Source organism: Pseudopipra pipra, chromosome 1 (assembly GCF_036250125.1).
Source record: "Pseudopipra pipra isolate bDixPip1 chromosome 1, bDixPip1.hap1, whole genome shotgun sequence".
NCBI classification, from domain to species: Eukaryota; Metazoa; Chordata; class Aves; order Passeriformes; family Pipridae; genus Pseudopipra; species Pseudopipra pipra.
This window is the reverse complement of record NC_087549.1, coordinates 152624950-152643823: the sequence shown is the minus strand read 5'-3', so window position 1 is coordinate 152643823 and position 18874 is coordinate 152624950. Positions and strand designations below refer to the sequence as shown.

The following is an 18874-nucleotide window of genomic DNA, read 5'->3' as shown; positions in this document are numbered from 1 at the left end:
GCTGGGGCAGCCACAGCTTCTCTGGGCAACCTGTGCCAGGGCCTAAATAACCTCTGAGTGTCATTAGTTCTTGGTCAAGATTTCTAGAATAAATAATAAAATCATATTTTCTGGTGATTTATCCCAGTTTTCTGAAGCAGGAGCCTGGATTACACGGAGCAGGGATCTGATTTGTTACAGCAATTCCTCTGTCAAATCACCACAGTACCACTTCTCCACATGTAGGCTCCCCCAGGGACTGTGAATGAAGAGTATTCCCCTAATTTCAGTCCAGCTCTGCTGAAAAATGGGGGCTGAGGCTCTGGTTCAGCAGGGGTAGATTTACCAAAACAGAGGAAAAAAGGAGGTGCAGCCTCCTTGGAGCAGCAGGGAGCAGCTGTGACACACTCAGGGTGTGATGTCCTGTTTGGGGAGCTCAGTCCCTCATTTATGTCCCACCCGTATCAGCTGCCTGTCTGTGCCTCTTAAACTGACTTCTGGAGAAAAATAACTCTTCCTCCCCTGAAATTTTTCGTGGCTAATTATGTGTGTTTCCACCATTCCCAGCACTTCTGGCAGGAGGTGGGAGCTAATTTACCTCTTCTCTGCCCAGTGCTCGTTTCTCAAAAACATTTCAAATTCCGTGTTTTGATTTCATTTTGGGTTAGGGCTGGTCAGTGCTTTTAAGCCTTTCACCAGAGGACTCAGTATAGATGGTAAGTTGCAGGGCACCATGTCAAGCTGTCATGATTTTTAAACATCAAGCCTAATAATATTCCAAATATAAAGTTTATCAGGAGTGACAGAGTCCAGAAATTCAAGAAGGTAGAGGATGCCTTTTTCCTGTCCAGCCAAATCCATGTTTATGAACTGAAACAGTGAGAGATTTATGTAGCAATGATTTTGGTGCTTCTACTCAAATAATTTGATTGTTGTATAGGCAAACTGCAAAGTGAAATGTAAGTTTAAAAATAAAGCAATGAGCAGGGATCCTATTAATACCTGAAAAATTTCATTTAAGAACTTGCTCCTATAGCTGAAGAGCAAGAAGTACTATTTTAAGAGTCACTCATGCTGATCTATCAAATTTATTTGGACTTACCCACTGGAGAAACATAATGCATGAAAAAACCCATGTCTTAACTTTCTTTTCAAACAGTGCCCTTAATCTTCTTTCTGTTCTAATATTAGCATGTATGAACCATCTCTGGGGCCTCATAATTAAAAGAAGTCTGCCTATGCTACTTTAAAACCCAAATGTAAGCAGAATTTTCAAAGGTTTTCAAAGATAAAATTGTGTTCTCCTTTTTTCCCCTCAGCAGATATTATTGCTAAGATGTAAAATTCTGCATGACTTCAGTAAAGTTTCTCTGGAGGCTGAAGGGAGTCCTGGTTGCCCTTCTCACTGAAAACATTTTGAAGGCCAATAAATCAACTTCCTGGGACTGAAAGGCAATCTAGCAGTGATGTTTGCATCTGAATTGAATTTTCAAAGTCGTTGGAGGTTTGAACAGCCTCCAGCCTCCCTCAGAAATGTCTCAGAAAGCCTTCAATCCATAATTCCCATGAATTTAACCATCAACTGAGCCCCTGGCTTTGCCTTAAATAACATAACTTGCAAAGGAGCAAACCCCCTGCTCTGTTCCTTGTAGCACTTCCTATGTCTTGAAGATCCCAATATCCCAAGGGGGGTTTTGATGCAGGATTCAGTTGCCTGATCACAGTTCAGTTCCTTCCTCAACTCTGTTGACTCTGGGTTTAACTTTGTCCTAAACATGGGTTTGTAGAAACACCTGAAACATCAAACAATGCTTTTGAGACATCAAATTCTTATATGGGGCTGACAAAACTAATGCAGAATCTACACAGGAGGGCTGAGATACCTCAGAACACCCCAAACAAGCATTTCTGGGGGGCTGAGACATCCTTTGAGTTCCCATGGACTGCAAGAGAAGCTGAGATAATGAGATAACCACACCCCACGTGGACACTGACACTGGAGGTTCTTTCTCAGGATGCAATTGCCTTTGCAGAGGGAATGATTTGGGGATGTTCTGGGTTATTTAGAACTTAAAAATCACAAGACACACGGTGCAGGATCACAGGGGACATGAAAATTTCTGGTGTGAGAGGTGAGGGCCAAACAAAATACATGGAAACCTCTAAATGACCCAAAATAGTGTCACTAAGTCACTAAGAAGCTGAGTGTAGACTCTATTCAGCAACTGCTGTCTAGAAATCCATTTGGCTGTTTAAATGAAGGCTCCCTTATCTGTGAGGTAAATATAATTTCTTAAGCTTCCAAAACAAGTCATTAACATTTTCTCATTTCACCATCTGTTAAAATGGTGCAGTGTCTCTGTCTAAGGTGTGTGCAACATCCTCAGATAACAGATTGATAAAATTCAGATTAAACTGTGGCCAAGACCACCATTTTCCTTTTTTTCTCTGAATTCTTGGACTTCAGTATTTCTTATTTAAGCTCTAATGGATGTAAAACTCCTGCTCCTATTAATTGCTTCTATTTTTATAATTCAGAAGGGAAGAACCTGATGCTCTCTCAGTAGAGTGATTTTCATGGCACTGTAATCTCAGGGTTTCAAAGGAGACCAAGAGCCCAAACTGTTACTCTCAACGTCAAAGCAGAGTAGACACACCCTCCTGAGGGGTAATTAGAACTTTATCATCTCACGTAGGGCTAATTCCTGCTCTAAAGAAAACTTGATTCTTAGAAGAATCCCAAGAATCAAAATAGGAATATTTTGGTAATATCTAGTTCTGAAAACACTCAAAATCTTTAACTAAAAAAACAAACAAACAAACAAACAACCCCCACAAAAAAAAAAAAACCAACAGAAAAACCAAAAAGCCACAACAGAAAAACAAAACCGACCAACTAAAAAAAATCAACAAACAAAAATCAAACAAACAAAACAACAAAAACTAACCAAACAAAACAGAAAAAAAACCACCCAAAAACACAAAGCCCCCTCAAAAAAAAAACAAAAAAAAACAAAAAAAAAACAAAAAACCCCAAAAAAACCAAACCAAAAAACAAACTAACATGTATATTTACTTTTATTGTTTTATGGGGAAGAAATGTATGGGTTTTCCTATGGGGAAAGGGAGAAATTGTTTTATGGGAAACGTATATATTGTTTTATGGGCAAGAAATGTATGTTTGGAGGACTTGGTGTGAATATTCCCACAGCTGATGCACCATCCAATTTTGTCCAGTTGACAAAGAGATGGAGATCCAAGGAGTGGGAAATCCATTTAAGTTTTGTGGAAAACATGGGTGTAAAGGAGAGGTGGTAAAAATGTCCAGATTGGAGAAGAGATGCTGCATGAGTTTGATTATTCTGATACCTTGAAGGATCCATGTGGAATTCACACACAGACATGGATAAAAATCAGTAACTGTATGAGATCACAGCCTCCTCCTGCCATTTATTTGCAGAAAAACCTTCAGCTGGAGTTTTCACATCCTTAGACCTCAAAATATGAGCCAGCAGGTACAAACTGGAAAGAAATCTGGCTCTTTTCATTCTGATAACGACAGAATTTCTTGAGGTTTTTTTTTGTCTTTCACCAAGGTTGGGGGAATCCATCCAGAATGCAAGATATTCCAGCAGGTGGTCAAAGAGGAGGCTCTCTGCCTGGAACAGAATGAATCTGTTTCTCCTGATCTTAAAGGTAAGAATCCTCATAGTCAAACTTTGGTATGAATATCCCTTGGATATCTTTTCATGGGCACACTGTCAGATATCATTTGTTCTCCTAAGTAAAACCTCCCAGATAAATTCCTCTTTTATTTGGTTTCCAACTGATGGGTTTTCTTGGCTTCCAATAGATTCCTCTTTTTTTTGGTTTCCAGTAGATTCCTCTTTTATTTGGTTTCTAATAGTTTTTTCTTATTGTCTTCCAATAGATTCCTCTTTTATTTGGTTTCCAAGAGATTTGTTTTATTGACTTCCAATAGATTCCTCTTTTATTTGGTTTCCAAGAGATGGGTTTTATTGGCTTCCAATAGATTCCTCTTTTTCTTGGTTTCCAATAGATTCCTCTTTTATTTGGTTTCCAGTATATTCCTCTTTTATTTGGTTTCCAATGGATGGGTTTTACTGACTTCCAATAGATTCCTCTTTTATTTGGTTTCTTAATGGCTTAAAATGCTTATTGTCTAGGCTGTGGGACTTTTACCTCATCTCATTTTAGGCATCTTTAAAAGCTCAATGTCTAAGGTAGGATTTATCTTCTTAGAATCCTTTAAAGTACATGGAGGAGGGTGGGTGTCTCTGGAACACGTTTCATTGCATTTTAGACACTTTGGAATGAAATCAATAATTTTCTGGAGTAGAACTTCTCTTTACTACTACAGAAAGAAAATAAGATGATTGGTTCATACTTTGGCAGATTTAGTAGCTTAGTTAAGGCAGGAAAACCCTACTTGGAATGTCTCACATTACTAAAGTATTTGATGTGTTCTTATACCCAAAATACCAAAGAAATTTCCACAGAAGATGCTGAAAAACGTGTTGCAATTATATCATGTTGGGAATCATTCACATGCCGAAAATGTTCTTTGGGGGGAGAAAAAAAAAATTTAAAAAAATCCCAAGTTCTTCAAAATATTATATTTCCACAGTTTTACGTTTTTATTCGTTTGCTTGAGGAGATTTATTGTGGTGGTGTTTTAAAGCCTGTTCCGTGCTCAGATATAAATTTTGAAAACTAAAATGAACATGTAACAGAGCCTGTAAAATATATTGAAAATGCTGTGTAGGGTGTTCCCTCCTGGGCTTTTGACCTTGTGGAGACACGCTTAGAAATAATTCAAAGTGAAATTTCGGAACGTTCAAACCCTCAAAAGTTCAGTCAGACTTTTTTCCCGGCCAACTTTGCTTAGAAAAGTTTGAATCCACCTCAGTGAGATTTTTCAGTTATGTGAATTATGAGATTTTAATTTTTTTTTCTGGTTGGTATAGAAGAATTGTAACCCCCTGGAAATCTGCCTTTATCAGCCTGTTGGAAATTACAGTCCAACCCCCAGGATATTTCCTTTGTCTTATATATTATTGTGCAGTATTTCCAATCACTTTAACCTTCCATATTCCTCTTCTAGTTTCCTACTCTATTTTGGTGATATTCCACCCCACACACTTTAATCAAGTCCATAATATCTCTTGGACACATTTTGCACTTGCAGCACACAATAATCCACCCAAAAAGAAGTTCTGGCATAAATCAGGTATTTTCAAAAATTATCTGTTAGATGCATTCCAGGATGTCATTCCAAGTTTCCTCCTCTTTAACACAATAATAATGACATCATTTTTGAATCCACTTTGTAGCAAAGGTTACTCAAGGAAATAAAAATCCCTGGAAGTTCTGTTAAACTATTTAAAAATCTTCAACCTTGTCAACTCTGAGCTTCTCAAAGCTCTCCTTTCTACCTTTTATTCTCTAGAGATGGAAAGACCTTAATGAGAATCTGTTCCGGTGTTCACAGCCTTTCTCAAGGCATTTTGAAATTAAACCTTAGATCCAGAAAACCAGTTTATCTCCAATATTTTATCTGGAGGATAAAAATAGACTAAAATTAGTAAGAGTCCATAGCTTGTGTTTTGGTTTTCAGGAATTCAGTGAGACAAACAGAAGGATCACAGTTTGTAGAGTTACTTCTGAGCAGTCACAGAGAAGCTGTGCTGGGATTAGTCTGTGTTACAGAGATTTTGATCCAAAATAGTTTCACACTATTCTTGTTGTACAGGGCACTGTCTAATGAGTGTCATCAGCAGCCAGACTGTCTCATTTTGAGGTTGATGTGTAAAATAGGTCAAATGAACCAAGCTCTAAAAAAACACTTTTCCTCCACTGTCTAAAAAAGAAACAGCCCTGGATTACTGAGCAAGACTTGAATATCTGTGATGTCAACATTACCCGATAGAACTCCTGCTGCAGTTTATGGAGTCTCAGGTGACTTGGACACCCACAACTCTCTTGAAAACCTTGGCATGAAAAATTCCCTTTTGGCTTCTGCACTCAGCGGTTTTTTTGATATACATTGAAAAAGTCGCTGGAAATTAAGCCAAATTTAAGACTTAAAACATGCAAGTTCCTTTACCACACAAGGAATGGAATCTCATTTTTAACCCCACATTGCCACATAAATTAGATTTTTAGCCCCAGCTCTTCAGCTCTATTTTAGTCCCTCTAAGAAGGACCACTTCAGTTGCTAAGTCCATGCATGTGGACCATTGCATGTATAAGAGGGACTAACATTACCTGGCTTTAATAATTCAAAAATTAGCAGCCTAGCTTAGGGTATAATCATCAGCCAGACCCAGGTATTTGCAGCCAGTGATTCATCCTGCCCTCAGAAAGAGGCCTCCAATATTTGGGATGAATCACGGGCTGGAAGTCGCTGTCTCTTTCCTCTGCTTACAAAGGGAACAGAGCTGAGATTAGCTGACATATTTTAGGCAATTAAAATCATAGTTAATGAATCAGGGCCTCTATTTTGCCATCTGGCAAATTGGGGATACCAGGAATTGCATCCTTCCAAGGGTCATGGGAGGACAATGGTGTGGGAGATTCTCAGGACTCTCCTTTTGGAAGCCAGAGAGCAGCTTAACTCAGCTACAGGTAAGTGACATTTCTTCCACATTTCAGCTCCTCACAATTTTAGCTTTGCCTTATCATCCCCCCCAGAGGAAGCAGAAAAGAGTCATGAAAGAAAATAACACCTCCCCAACCCAAACTCCTGCACTGCTTTATATCCACCTTACAACCACCTGGGGGTTAGTTGGGGTTGCAGAATGATGCTTTTTTTTTTTTTTTTTCAATTTGTTCAGGCACTTTTACATGCTGGTAATTTTTCTGTGCTGCCCCCACACCTACTCGCCCACAGCTGGAAGTGTCACTGTGATGCATCTGTGACAAACCTGGGATTAACCAAAACTTCTGAAAAGACCCTTTTTAATGGACTCATAGCCAGCAGCATTTCCTGTGTCATCAACCAGCAGCCTCTGGTTTAAGGAACCTCATGGATGCACCTATTCCCAATGATGGGATGAATCTTATCCTTGTTGAAATCCATTGCAAAAATACCATTGATTTCCTAATACTGGGATTTCACCCTTATTTCCTTCAAGCCAGGTAAAACTGGTAGAGTTTTAGCAAGAAATCAAGGGATTAAGGTTGAACTTCTAAGTCTGATTTTTTCAGTCAGGCCCTGGAACCAGCGATGAGAAATCTCGAGTGCTAATAATTTTTCAATATTTTAATTTTGGTGGCTTTTGTTTTGACAGTAGCAAGAGCTCCAAGTGATTTGACTTTCAGATTGTGTCTGTTTGAATTTCAGGTATATTCTCTCACAAGATAAGGTGGAGGAATGTCCAGCTGGAATGCCAAGTGCATATGTGATCAAGGATGCATCCAAGGAGAAGAGGAAAACAATCCTCTCCTTCCCTTCAGTGCTGCATTCCCTGTTGTGGCTCTTCCTGCATGTGAATTAGTGGGAAAGCCACAAAAAATGTCATTATGGAAGATCAACTGCGTGATGTTCTCTGTGTTTCTCTTTATTTAGAAGCACTTTTTTTCTTACAGGGTGTGCCAGAGATTGGGATGGTTTAACCTGCTGGCCCAGAGCCACTTTTGGGGAAGTGGTGAAAATTCCCTGTCCACGATTTTTCGAAGAATTCACCAATACCCATGGCAAGACTTTTTGTCCCTACGTTTTTTTTAATTATTTTATTTTAAATAAATTCTAATAGTTGAAAATTCCTACATATTTTCCTGATTCCCAAAGCTATCACACAGTAACTATCCAGATACACATCTTGGCTTGTGGACAATATTTCTTTGCATTATGCTGTACTGAATTGTCTCATTTCTTTCATGGTCTAAAAGTGATGGATAATTGCACTATGTTATTACTAACTTTGTAAAGGAATATATTGTAGAATCACTGATTTATAAACTCATAAAATAATTAATATTAGAAAGGACCTACTGAGGTCATCTGGTCCATTCCTTCAGTCAGAGCAGGACCAAGTTTAAAACTTGTATCTGATTTCCAATATAGATCAGGTGGCTCAGAGCTTTGTCTACAATCCCCAAATATGTTGTAAATGTATAATTTGATTTCCTCCATGTAAGTATTGAATTTACAGAATTGATTTCCCACATGAAATGCTCAAGTCTCACTGCATCTCGAAATGAATTTCCAAATTTTCAAATGATATACAGAATATTGTAACCCTACAGCTTAACTTGCTGGGCATGTCTAGACCTGTAAGTCCCTGACTTAAGGATCAAAGTAGAAATAAGAAATTGTTGCTCATTCAAACCTAAAGAACAGCAGCAGCACCACCCCCCTCCCCAAATTAATTCTCTGCTCTCTTTTCCCATGAAAGGTTTCCTCCAAAGGAATTGCACACAGGAGGCACATTGGTCAGAACCATTCCCACCATACACTGTTGCCTGTGGGTTTGATGAAGGTTCCAGTAAAGGACCTGAGGATCAGGTGGGTGTTTTATTTCCAGAGCATCCTTTCCTGAGAGTGCTGAGTAGCTCCACACATCTGACTCCTGTCAGAACCCAGTAATTACCCATTTTCGGTGCTAAACTCAAAAATTTTAGGTATATTTAGTGCTTGTTTACCAAATTAGGCTTAATAGAAAGCAAGTGAGTAGCAGGAAATACTTCCCTCTCCATATAAATGTCTCCTCTTGTTGTTAATGAGTAAACTCATGATTAGTTCACTTTCCCTGCCTAAAAAAGACCTTGGCTCTCTGACAGAGGTGATTTTAGTTCTCATCATGCACCCATCTCCCAAGGAAGCCCTACCAAGCCCTCCACAGGGAATTTTTCAGGGAAAATTCCTTTGTATGCCTCCAGTTGATTTTTTTCCCCCCAGAGTTTAAGTCAATCAGAAAAAATTACTCCGTGACTTTCTAGCATGGTGGTCTAGGCACACCTTTGTGAGGGAATTCTTGGATGCCATTGAGCAGAGGACCCTGAGCAAGCAGGTCCAAGGGAAGGTGTCCCTGCCTATGGCAGGTGGGTTGGAATTGGATGATCTTTGAAGGTCCCTTCCGACCCAAACCACTCTATGAAATGATGACTTTTATACTTTCCTGTAGGTGTTCATGGAGCAGGCAGCAAACCTCTATTTTTCCTATCTGATGACCATCACTGGCACTCAGTTAAGCTCCTGCAGAATTTCTTTCACTGCCACATCTTCATACGATTTCAATTCCCATATTCCTCATCACCCTACTTGGCCCCAGGATGGGAATGCCTCACACTTTGCTGGTCCCTCACTGGTGAACTTCTGGCTGAAGGTTATTAATTAATTAACAGAGAGGCTGCCTCTACCTTGGAGTTCTGAAATTTGAGAGATGGGACAGTTCCAGCAAGAGAACTGTCTCCATCCCCTCCTTTCAGTCTGCATTGAGCAAGGCTCCTCTTGCACATCCCAAAAAAGTAGGATTGTGTACATCCACACAAGTGTTTGCAATAGGTATTGGAAAACCAAAGTTAGCAAAACAGATAAATAGTTCTGGGTAAAAATTTCAAGATTTTTTTTAAGAATCCAAATCAATATTTTTATACGTGGCTTTTGAGCTTTGGATTCTCCGTGACTTATTTTTTCAGGAAACTGAAAAAAGGTATTGTGTACACCATAATAAGTGTCAAAAAGGCATATCAAATTAAAAAAAAAAGATGGAACAAACCAGAAAACACAGTGGTTTATTTGTAGATGGTTTGAAAATGCAGCAAGAGCTTCAATTCACCAAAAAAATATTTTCTTAACGGAATTTATTAATGCATTTTATTAATGCAGCTGTTTTTTTAATGTTTCACTCTCAAAAAGTCATGTAAACAGTTCAGAAAAAAGCCATTTATCACAAGCCAAAGCAAGATACAGAAAGGTGGAGAGGGTTGTCATCCCTAACACTGAGTATTATCTGGAATTAACCAGGCACACAAGCTCAAGCACAAAATAGTTCAGATATCTGAATCTTTGGGAAGTGTAGACAAAATTTGCTTCATATAATAATAATAATTTGTCTAGGTGAATGTAGAACCTAAGAATGACTGTAACCAGTGGTAAAAATATCTGGAGCTGAATCCCCCATCTATAAATTAGGAATATTTGTAATTCTTTGCCCTTTGGGGAAGCTGGAAAGATAAATGTTTTAAAAAAAACAACCATAAATAAATGCTTAAAAAACATCTGGGAAGATTCTGGAAAGCATATAAACACTTCAGAAAAAAAAGCCATTTATCACAAGCCAGAGCAAGACACCGAAAGGTGAGGAGGGTTGTCATCACTAACACTCTGGGTGTTATCTGGAGGTAACCATTTTGTTCTCCAGGCACACAGGCTCGAGCACAAACTAGTTCAGATCTAAATCTTTGGGAAATGTAGACTCAATTTGCTTCAGAAATTTGGCTCCATGAACTTAGAACCTAGAATGGCTGTAACAGGGAGTAAAGATATTTGGAGCTCGATCCCTCACCCATAAATTAGGAATATTTGTAATTCTTTGCCCTTTAGGGAAACCAGAAAGATAAATGCTTAAAAAAACCCACAAATAAATGCTTAAAAAACATCTGGGAAGATGGTGGAAAGCATGTAAACAGTTCAGAAGGGATGTAAGGTTCAGAAGGGGACATATTCTGGAGCACAGTTCTCCAGCCCTGGGACCAGCTGACCACCCACAGAGCTTGGGTTTCCCCCAAGCAGTCCCTGGATTATGCTAAACCAAGGCTTAGTTTGTGGCTGGCCTAGGCTAAAAGCCAGCAAGGAACATTTCAACAGTATGGAAGACTTCAATTCAGAGGCCCTGGCTGTGTTTAGTTTGTTATTCCAGTCAAATCCCCCAGGTTTGACTAGAAAAGGAAGATATGATCAGCAATCTCCGATGCATTGCAAACACAGGGAAGTAACAAGAATCCCAATTATATTCCAAGAGATCCACTTGCTTTGTATTTTGTATGTGCAGTGAACACTTGTGATGTCCTCTGCATAATGTTGGTTTTTTTATCTATCCTACAAAAACAGATAAAATGAATTGAAATACTTCATTATTCAGTTGGAGAACCTGTTTTCCCACTTTCTTCTGTGTTTTGAAAATACTGTATAAAAGATTAGGACTATATCAGAAACACCAGACTGATTCCTATCTTGTCAGGATTACATGATTTATTTATGGCTCTACTTAAAATTGCTAATCACTTGTCTCAGCCTAGAATTGCAGCCTTTTGGACAAACAGATTTTGGATCAATTAGAGAACAAAGTGTCCATTGCATCAGTAAGGGGGAAATTTGCCTGGATTCAGAGAATTTAGTTCCTTAGGATTTTAAATAATTAGGTGATTTTGTAGGCAATCAGAATAAAATTTGCATAGTTAAAGCCATGTAAATATGCTTCATTTTTCTCACTACACTGGATGTTTAATTTGAAAAGAAATGAACTGTAAAGAGTTTATAGTGTTCCAGTTTATAGGAGTGGAATGAACTCTTTGTCCAAAGCATTGACTGTGAGGTGATTTTCTTGGCTTTAACTTTCTCACCTCCACAATATGATGGAGCTGTTCCTCAGTGTTTCAGTTCCCTCACCTACAAATTGCCAAGTTTTATTTCTCTTTCAGCCATAGCTCTGTATGAAAATCAATGTTTATTGAGTCTGGCTCAGGTCTGAAGTGACAGATTCACAAATCACCCACCAGGAGGTTTCAGTGCCCCAGACTCTTTAGGTACCAACAAGAGAAAATGCAGTTACTTAAAAGGAAGTTAAAAAATTTCCCTGTAAGACATGGTCAAAGGGGTCAGATGAGCCTGTGGGCTGTGAAACCTGCCTCCTGTGTAAGGTTCAGTAGGATTTAAAGGAAAACATGTTTGTGGTGGAGGGAAAAACCTGAAGCAGATCTCAAGCACAGGGGTGGTGGCACTGACCAGTGAGGGGAAAATGTGTCCTGGTGAAATAAGCACCCATAGCATTCATCCTTCAGAATCCCCTGCATCAGACTGTGTCTCTTTTCCCCCCAGAAATCCTATTATTCTGCATTTTGGCGTGTCTACACCGCTGGCTATGCAGCATCAGTGACTTCACTCGTTACAGCTCTAATTGTCTTTGCTGCCTTCAGGTAAATATAAATGGGCTCTTTTTCAGGATGTCTTAAGACAGTCTCATCCTAATTTCCATCAGATCCTCTGTGGTTTTGCTTTGTGGGCTTTCAAGTATTTTTAATTATTATTTTCTAATCATTCTAAGCCATAATGCTGTTGATGGTGGTGGGTCTTTCTCTATTTGTGCTGTAATATTTCCCTGCAGATATTAAAACATCCAAGCTGCCTGGGCAGTCTGATTTAATCTCTTTAATGCCACCATACAGTGGAGGTGCCCAAACTTACATCACTATCAGTATAAGAAAACAATTCCTTCAGCATATGGCAGGACATACCCTGCAGAAACACTGTCTCATGGTCCTGAACCAGAGGTGATTCTAAAATGTTCATTCCCTCTGCGAAAGGTTTCCGGAGCTGAGAGCTACAGGAAGACATTTAAATAAATTTAAATGTTACATCTGATGATATCAGGAAATGGATCCTGGGTTTGACTGGTTCCAGTGCTCTTGGACAAGAGTTAAACCCACTGTGCAGACAGGAGGGCAGAGCACAGAAGCAGCTTCCTAAGTGGGGTGGGTTGGCATTCTCAGAGGTCACATCCCAGGACCACGAGGCTGATGTGCCCAAGCCTTGGAGGAGATCCCATCAGCTCAAGGTAGAAGTGTGGACAGGGTAACCCAGGGAAATAGAATCATGGAATCATTTAGGCTGGAAAAGGTGTTTGAGATCCTCAAGTCCGACCATTAACCCAGCATTGCCAAGGTCACCACTAAACCACGTCCCCAGGTGCCACATCTACATGTGCTTTAAATACCCACAGGGGTGGTGACTCAACCACTTCCCTGGGCAGCCTGTGCCAGTGCTGGACAACCCTTTCCATAAAGAAAATTTTCCTGCTATCCAATCTAAACCTCCTCTGGCACAACATGGGGCCTTTTCAAACTCTTGTCCTGTCCTTGTTACTCTGGAGAAGAGCCTGATACCCACTTGGCTACAACCTCCTTTCAGGAAGCTGTAGAGAGTGAGAAGGTCCCCCTGAGCCTTCTTTTCTCCTGGCTGAGCCTCCCCAGCTCCCTCAGCAGCCCTTCATTAAACTAATGTATTTTAGGGCAAGACAACCCCTTCTCTGGCACCCACCGTACAGGGTGTGACTGACACCCATTCAACCTTCTCTTCTCTCGGACCAGAAAGGGGCAGAAAACCTTGTTGAGCCTTTTGCAAGCTCATTCAACAAAAATATTATTTAGAATAATTAAAAGGCATTATTGTAATACAGCCCAAGAGTCCCACAGTTACTCTCTGCTTCTGGCATCTCCTCTAAGTGTGTGTTGATTCAAGGACAATTATACTGGAATTTTTATTAGCTTAAACAGATAATAACTGCTCAGTTCCCTCATGTCTGTCTCCCTCTCAAATAGTGACAGGTCATTTGTTTGCTTTGGGAGGTGTTGGCAGTTTGAGTTTTGCTGAGACCACGAGAAATTTCTGGTGAAGAACAATTTTTTGTTTTCTCTTTCCATGTCAGAAAATTCCACTGTACACGGAATTACATCCACATGCACCTGTTTGTCTCCTTTATCTTGAGAGCAATTGCTGTTTTCACCAAAGATGCTGTTTTGTTTGCAGATGAAACTATGGACCACTGCCTGATGTCAACGGTACTGAACCTCCCCTCTCTTTTGTCCTCGAGTTAACATTTAATTCTTGGGATTCCTAAGTCCCATTTCTCTTTAGTTTGCTAGAACTGAAATCTTAAAACAAACAACACAAAGACCAAGTGCAGCTATGGCTGCACTCAGCTTTGATATCTAAAGTACATGTCTCTAATGAAGCTGTAACAATTTCTGCTAGCAAAGAATTTAATCTGTGAGAGAAACCCAGTATTTCTCTTCCAAAAAACTGAAGTAAAGTCAATTCAAATTATGGAACCTCAAACCTACTGAAATATTGTTAGAATGTCTTTGTTCTTGTGTGGTTACATTGAATTTTGCATCTGTCTGGAGAGAAACCAGACATAATGAGAGTAGATTTAACATATTTTTCTCCCCCTGCCCTTCCAGGTTGCCTGTAAGGCTGCTGTGGCATTTTTCCAGTTCAGTATTTTGGCCAATTTCTTCTGGCTTCTCATTGAAGGGATTTACCTGCAAACCCTGCTCCTGCTGACCTTTGTTTCCAACAAGCAGTTCGTGTGGTGGTTCATAGTCACTGGCTGGGGTCAGTATTCCTGCCCTCTCTGTGTTATCTACCATCTCTGTTTACTGTCAGAAATAAATAAAATATGTGTTTTGAGACAAAATGTGCCTGTCAGAGGTGCCACCATTCTGAGGAAAGTTACCTGTTTATTCAGTAGGGTTACATGAAAACCACACATCATTATATTGCCTTTCTTATCTTATTTATTTATCTTATTGGTTATTTACACCACTCACCACAGGGGTGATTAATCCAGTCCTCAAGATGATGACTAATTTGTCTGGATAACATCCTAGAAACACTTTGTCTTCCTCCACTGACTAAAGAAGTTTGGGTGACTAACTTAAAGTTGGCATTTTGCTTTTAGGAAACAGAACCTGAGAGATTAATCTTAGATCACATGAGTTCAGGCCCAGGAATCAAACAATTCTTCTCTTTTGTTTTGTTTTTAAAAGAACTCCTGACTTTAAGAAGTTCTTTGAGATTTTACAGCAATTAAAATTTTCTCTGATTGTCAGAATAGGAATGGGTAAGACCTAAAATTTCTTTCATTATAGAGAGTTGTTTTTATGACTCTCAGATATTCCTGTGCCTCACCTCAGCTATTTTAAAAAAGAGGCACCCAGATGAAGCAGCTACAAAATGACTTTTTTTTGCCTTAGCATTGAAATCCAAATTATCCTCAAGTAAATATTAATTCATCCTTTCTATTGAGGTTCTCAGACTTTATATAATTCCATTTTTTTGAGCTGTTCCAATTTTTTGAGCTATTTTTTGACTGTCTGAAATTAGACTCTCAGACCTTGATTAATCATGGCTAAATTGAGATAACAAAAGAAACAACTCAATTAATAATGTAGAAATCCTCATTTACTTCTGGAATAAATGGAAGGGGAGAGTCATCTCAGGGGTAACTCAGATCTTAGGTGATATGGATGTAAATATTTATCTTAATTAATTAAACAGACCACTTGAACTGAACGTGGTCCCAGCTTTAAAGGACTTTAGCAAAGGGCTAAAATTTAGAAGAACACCTTCTAGGCCTTTTTTTAAAGATCTCAAGTGGTATTTAGAAAGATGTTACCTTTATTTCTGTCTGTTTATCAGTGAAAATGTCACTTGTTTCAGATTAGAGTCCCTTTTTTTTTCTGCAGCTTTGAAAGTCACTTGGTCTTTGGAAATTCAATTCCACAGAAAGAGAGCAAAAGCAATTTCTACTTTATAGGCCTTCTTAAAACAAAACCAGCCATAAATGTAGAAGGATAGAAGGATAAGCAGTTAAAAGTGGGAATAGAAATCACCAGTTGCTGGATTTAATTAAGTTTTCATGGAATTCTTATCAGCTGATGGGTCCAGAGTGATTAATAGAGGACAAAAATGTGAATTCTTCCACCTAGTGTACAAAAAGTTGTATGTTGGCCACAATTCACAGGATAAAAGAGCTCCAGAGCTTCACAAATGCTTGTAATTCATAGGCAAACCTAAAGTAATTCTTACCATTTATTTCTGAAAATGCAGTTTCACAGCACCCCTTTGCTTTTTTTTTAAATTCCCCTGCCCTTGTATTCCTTTTTTTTCCCCCGATCTGCGAGTTAAGTTCTTTCATAAAGTTATTTAAAATTGTCTGACCCATCATTTGTCCTTTAATGTGCATCCAACCTGCTGCACTCTAAAGTGCTGGGAGTAAAGTCTCCATGGGACACAGTATTCCAAACAATTGTTGTGTTCCGTGTTGATTTGTCCAGGAGCTCCTGCTGCTGTGCTGTTTGCTTGGGTCCTCACAAGAATCCACCAACAAAATACTGGGTAAGTCAGAGATTGGAAAAGGAAGATGAGGATATCCTGGTTTTTATGGCGTTCTGTTCTTCTGGTGGGGAAAAAAGAGGTATTAAAAAAAAAAAAAGGAAAAACCCCACATATTCCCAAGTTCTGCTTCTGATATTTACACTTCATATGGAAGTCTGTGAGAAAATAGGTTTAATTCTTCTGATTTTGATGTTTGTACATGGGATAATAAACCCATGGTAACTACTGAAATTTCATTTAGTTCCCTAATGGCCAGATCTGCAATAATTGTTTTTTAAGAAAATATATTATTTATATCATTGCATACAACTATATAATTATATATAAGAAAATATAATAATACATAATCTTTATATAATTGTATATAAGGAAATTATTCTATTTTAAGAAATTAGCTGTTTCTGTTTAAAATCAGCCATATATATTACTAACCCTAATCTTTGCAAATAAAAACCTCCCAAACAAACACATCATGTCTTGTTAATTTGTTTCCATTTAATTATTTGATTTTTATTCTATTTTAATCTTTTAAGCTGAGAGCCAGATATAAATGTTATTTACTAAAAGCTGTCCTGAAGGTGTCCAGGTCATTTCACATGGACAATCAGTTGGAAAAGAGACTGTTCTACACCTTCCTGCTCAGAACTCAGAGGAATGATAGAGAGCAGTGAGAAGAGCAGGAAAGAAGCCTGAAAATACAAATTTCTTGATTTTGCTTTGGTTCTTACATCTTTGCTTCTTACGGAATAAATTTCCTTCAAATTGAGTTACACAGAGATTTTAGAGAGCTGTGAGGGTACCAGTGCTCTCAGGGACATTTAGGCAGGGATTTAAACTTCGTTTTTCTGTGAAAAAGTGCTTTTATATGTTGTAAAAGCTCACATGGGACAGATAACATGACCTGTTTTGTTTGTGGTTTCAGATGTTGGGATGATGATGAAAATGGAGTGGTCTTATGGATCATCAAGGGCCCCATCCTGATAACTGTATTAGTATGTTTGGTGGTTTTTTTTAATTTTCCCTTGAATATCTGCATATAGATCATTATACCTGGTATATTTTTTAAATAATTTTACCTGGTATATTTTTAAAATAATTTTATCTGATTTTTTTTAAAAATAAGTTCTTAGTATGTAAACTTAAGACAAAGAAATCTCCCTTATCCACCCATTTACACCACCTAAATTTAGAGAGGGAGTACTATGTCATTCAGGTCTGTTATAATCCCTATCCCAAACAATGAAGGGAACAGAAGGGACTGTTTAAACCATGAAAGACCTGTGAGCTGCTGGCGAGAAAAACAGGGCATTAATATAAATAAAATAATATTATTTATTTATATATATAATATTTATTAATATAAATAAAATATATTATTACTCTCTCTGAGCTTGCGATACATAGGTCTACATTAATTCAACATAATTTTCACCATATTTTATGTATAAATATATGTGGGTGGGAAAAATAATTACTATTTATAATGCTCTTGATTTGGTCTGAGAACAGATCTGCTCTGGTTTATGGCAGTGCACTTGCTCTGACTGGGGATTTTCAGTTATTTGTGTCAGCTCCTGACCAATAATAAATTTACAGGTGTTGCCTTGTCTTTTCAGATTAACTTTATTATATTTATTAATGTGATCAGAATTCTAGTCCATAAACTGAAATCTCAAGAGGGAGGAGGGAGCCATTCGAGCCACTTCGTGTGAGTATTTCTGGGTTTCTTAATATTGACCTGTTCTGATATGAGAAATATTTTATGGGCACGAAATGTTCTCCTCTTCTTTTAACAGAGAGAGAAATTCCCAGGAGAAATAACAATGTCAATGTTCCTGTTCATCCCAAATATCACCTCTCTCTCTTTCTTCAGGGGAAAAAGGGTGGGGTGGGTTGGGGACAATGAGAAAACAAACCAGAAAGTTTTGCAGCTGTGAAAGGACCCAGATTGAAAGTGTAAACACTGAATGTCAGGTAACGAATTCACAAATGGCCACATGGAGAAAGATGCAGATTTAAGTTAAATTTCCTTCAAATTCTTAGCAGTAACTTGATGTTGATGTTCTGGTAACCAAACCTAGTCCTTGCTGTTTGTGAGCCACTTCACAGCTAATGGGGATCTTTCCATAAGTTCCCTGGATGTAGTTGCCTCCATTGTGAATTAAAATATGCTCCAACATAAAAATCCTGTCACTAATTCCATATTTCTAATGGAATTCTAATTTTTAATCCTTGGTTTTCCAGGAGACTTGCTAAATCCACGTTGCTTTTAATCCCCCTCTTTGGAGTGCACTACATCGTATTTGCATTTTTCCCAGAGAGCACTGGGCTGGAAGCTCGTTTTTACATTGAGCTGGGCTTGGGTTCTTTCCAGGTAAGATGCACAAAATATTTAACAATCCTAAGAGGTTTAATCTGTACCACCACACCCTCAGCTTGGTTATTACAGCAGGTTTTTTCAGTGTGTCCAAATCCAACACACACATTCCATCTTCCCCCTTTCAGCGGCTCTCCTGGTTTTTGTTCCCTTATTATTTGAAGTCTCATACTGCTTTTGAATTCTGAGTCAGACTTCATGTTAATAATTACAAAAAAAAATACAACATCTACCTTTATTGAATAACAATATATTGAATAACAAGAATAAATTGAATAACAAGAGTTCTGTGAAGACCAGTCTGCGGATTAAGGTGAACTGATGGAAAATGATTTCACATATAATAAAAACAAGAGGAATGGAGAAATAAGGAG

At 38.4% G+C, this 18874-nt stretch overlaps 1 protein-coding gene across 1 annotated transcript in view; it reads left to right on the top strand.

Moving 5' to 3' along the window:
- LOC135404634 (vasoactive intestinal polypeptide receptor 1-like) overlaps positions 1-18874 on the top strand; it is a 30375-nt gene that overhangs the window by 6610 nt on the left and 4891 nt on the right. Inside the window, exons 2-11 of the mRNA XM_064639371.1 lie at positions 3576-3675; positions 7591-7698; positions 8400-8509; positions 12044-12141; positions 13650-13782; positions 14185-14338; positions 16063-16123; positions 17046-17115; positions 17740-17831; positions 18368-18497. Of these exons, the coding sequence (XP_064495441.1) occupies positions 3576-3675; positions 7591-7698; positions 8400-8509; positions 12044-12141; positions 13650-13782; positions 14185-14338; positions 16063-16123; positions 17046-17115; positions 17740-17831; positions 18368-18497 (1056 nt within the window). The remainder of the gene's footprint in view (positions 1-3575; positions 3676-7590; positions 7699-8399; positions 8510-12043; positions 12142-13649; positions 13783-14184; positions 14339-16062; positions 16124-17045; positions 17116-17739; positions 17832-18367; positions 18498-18874) is intronic.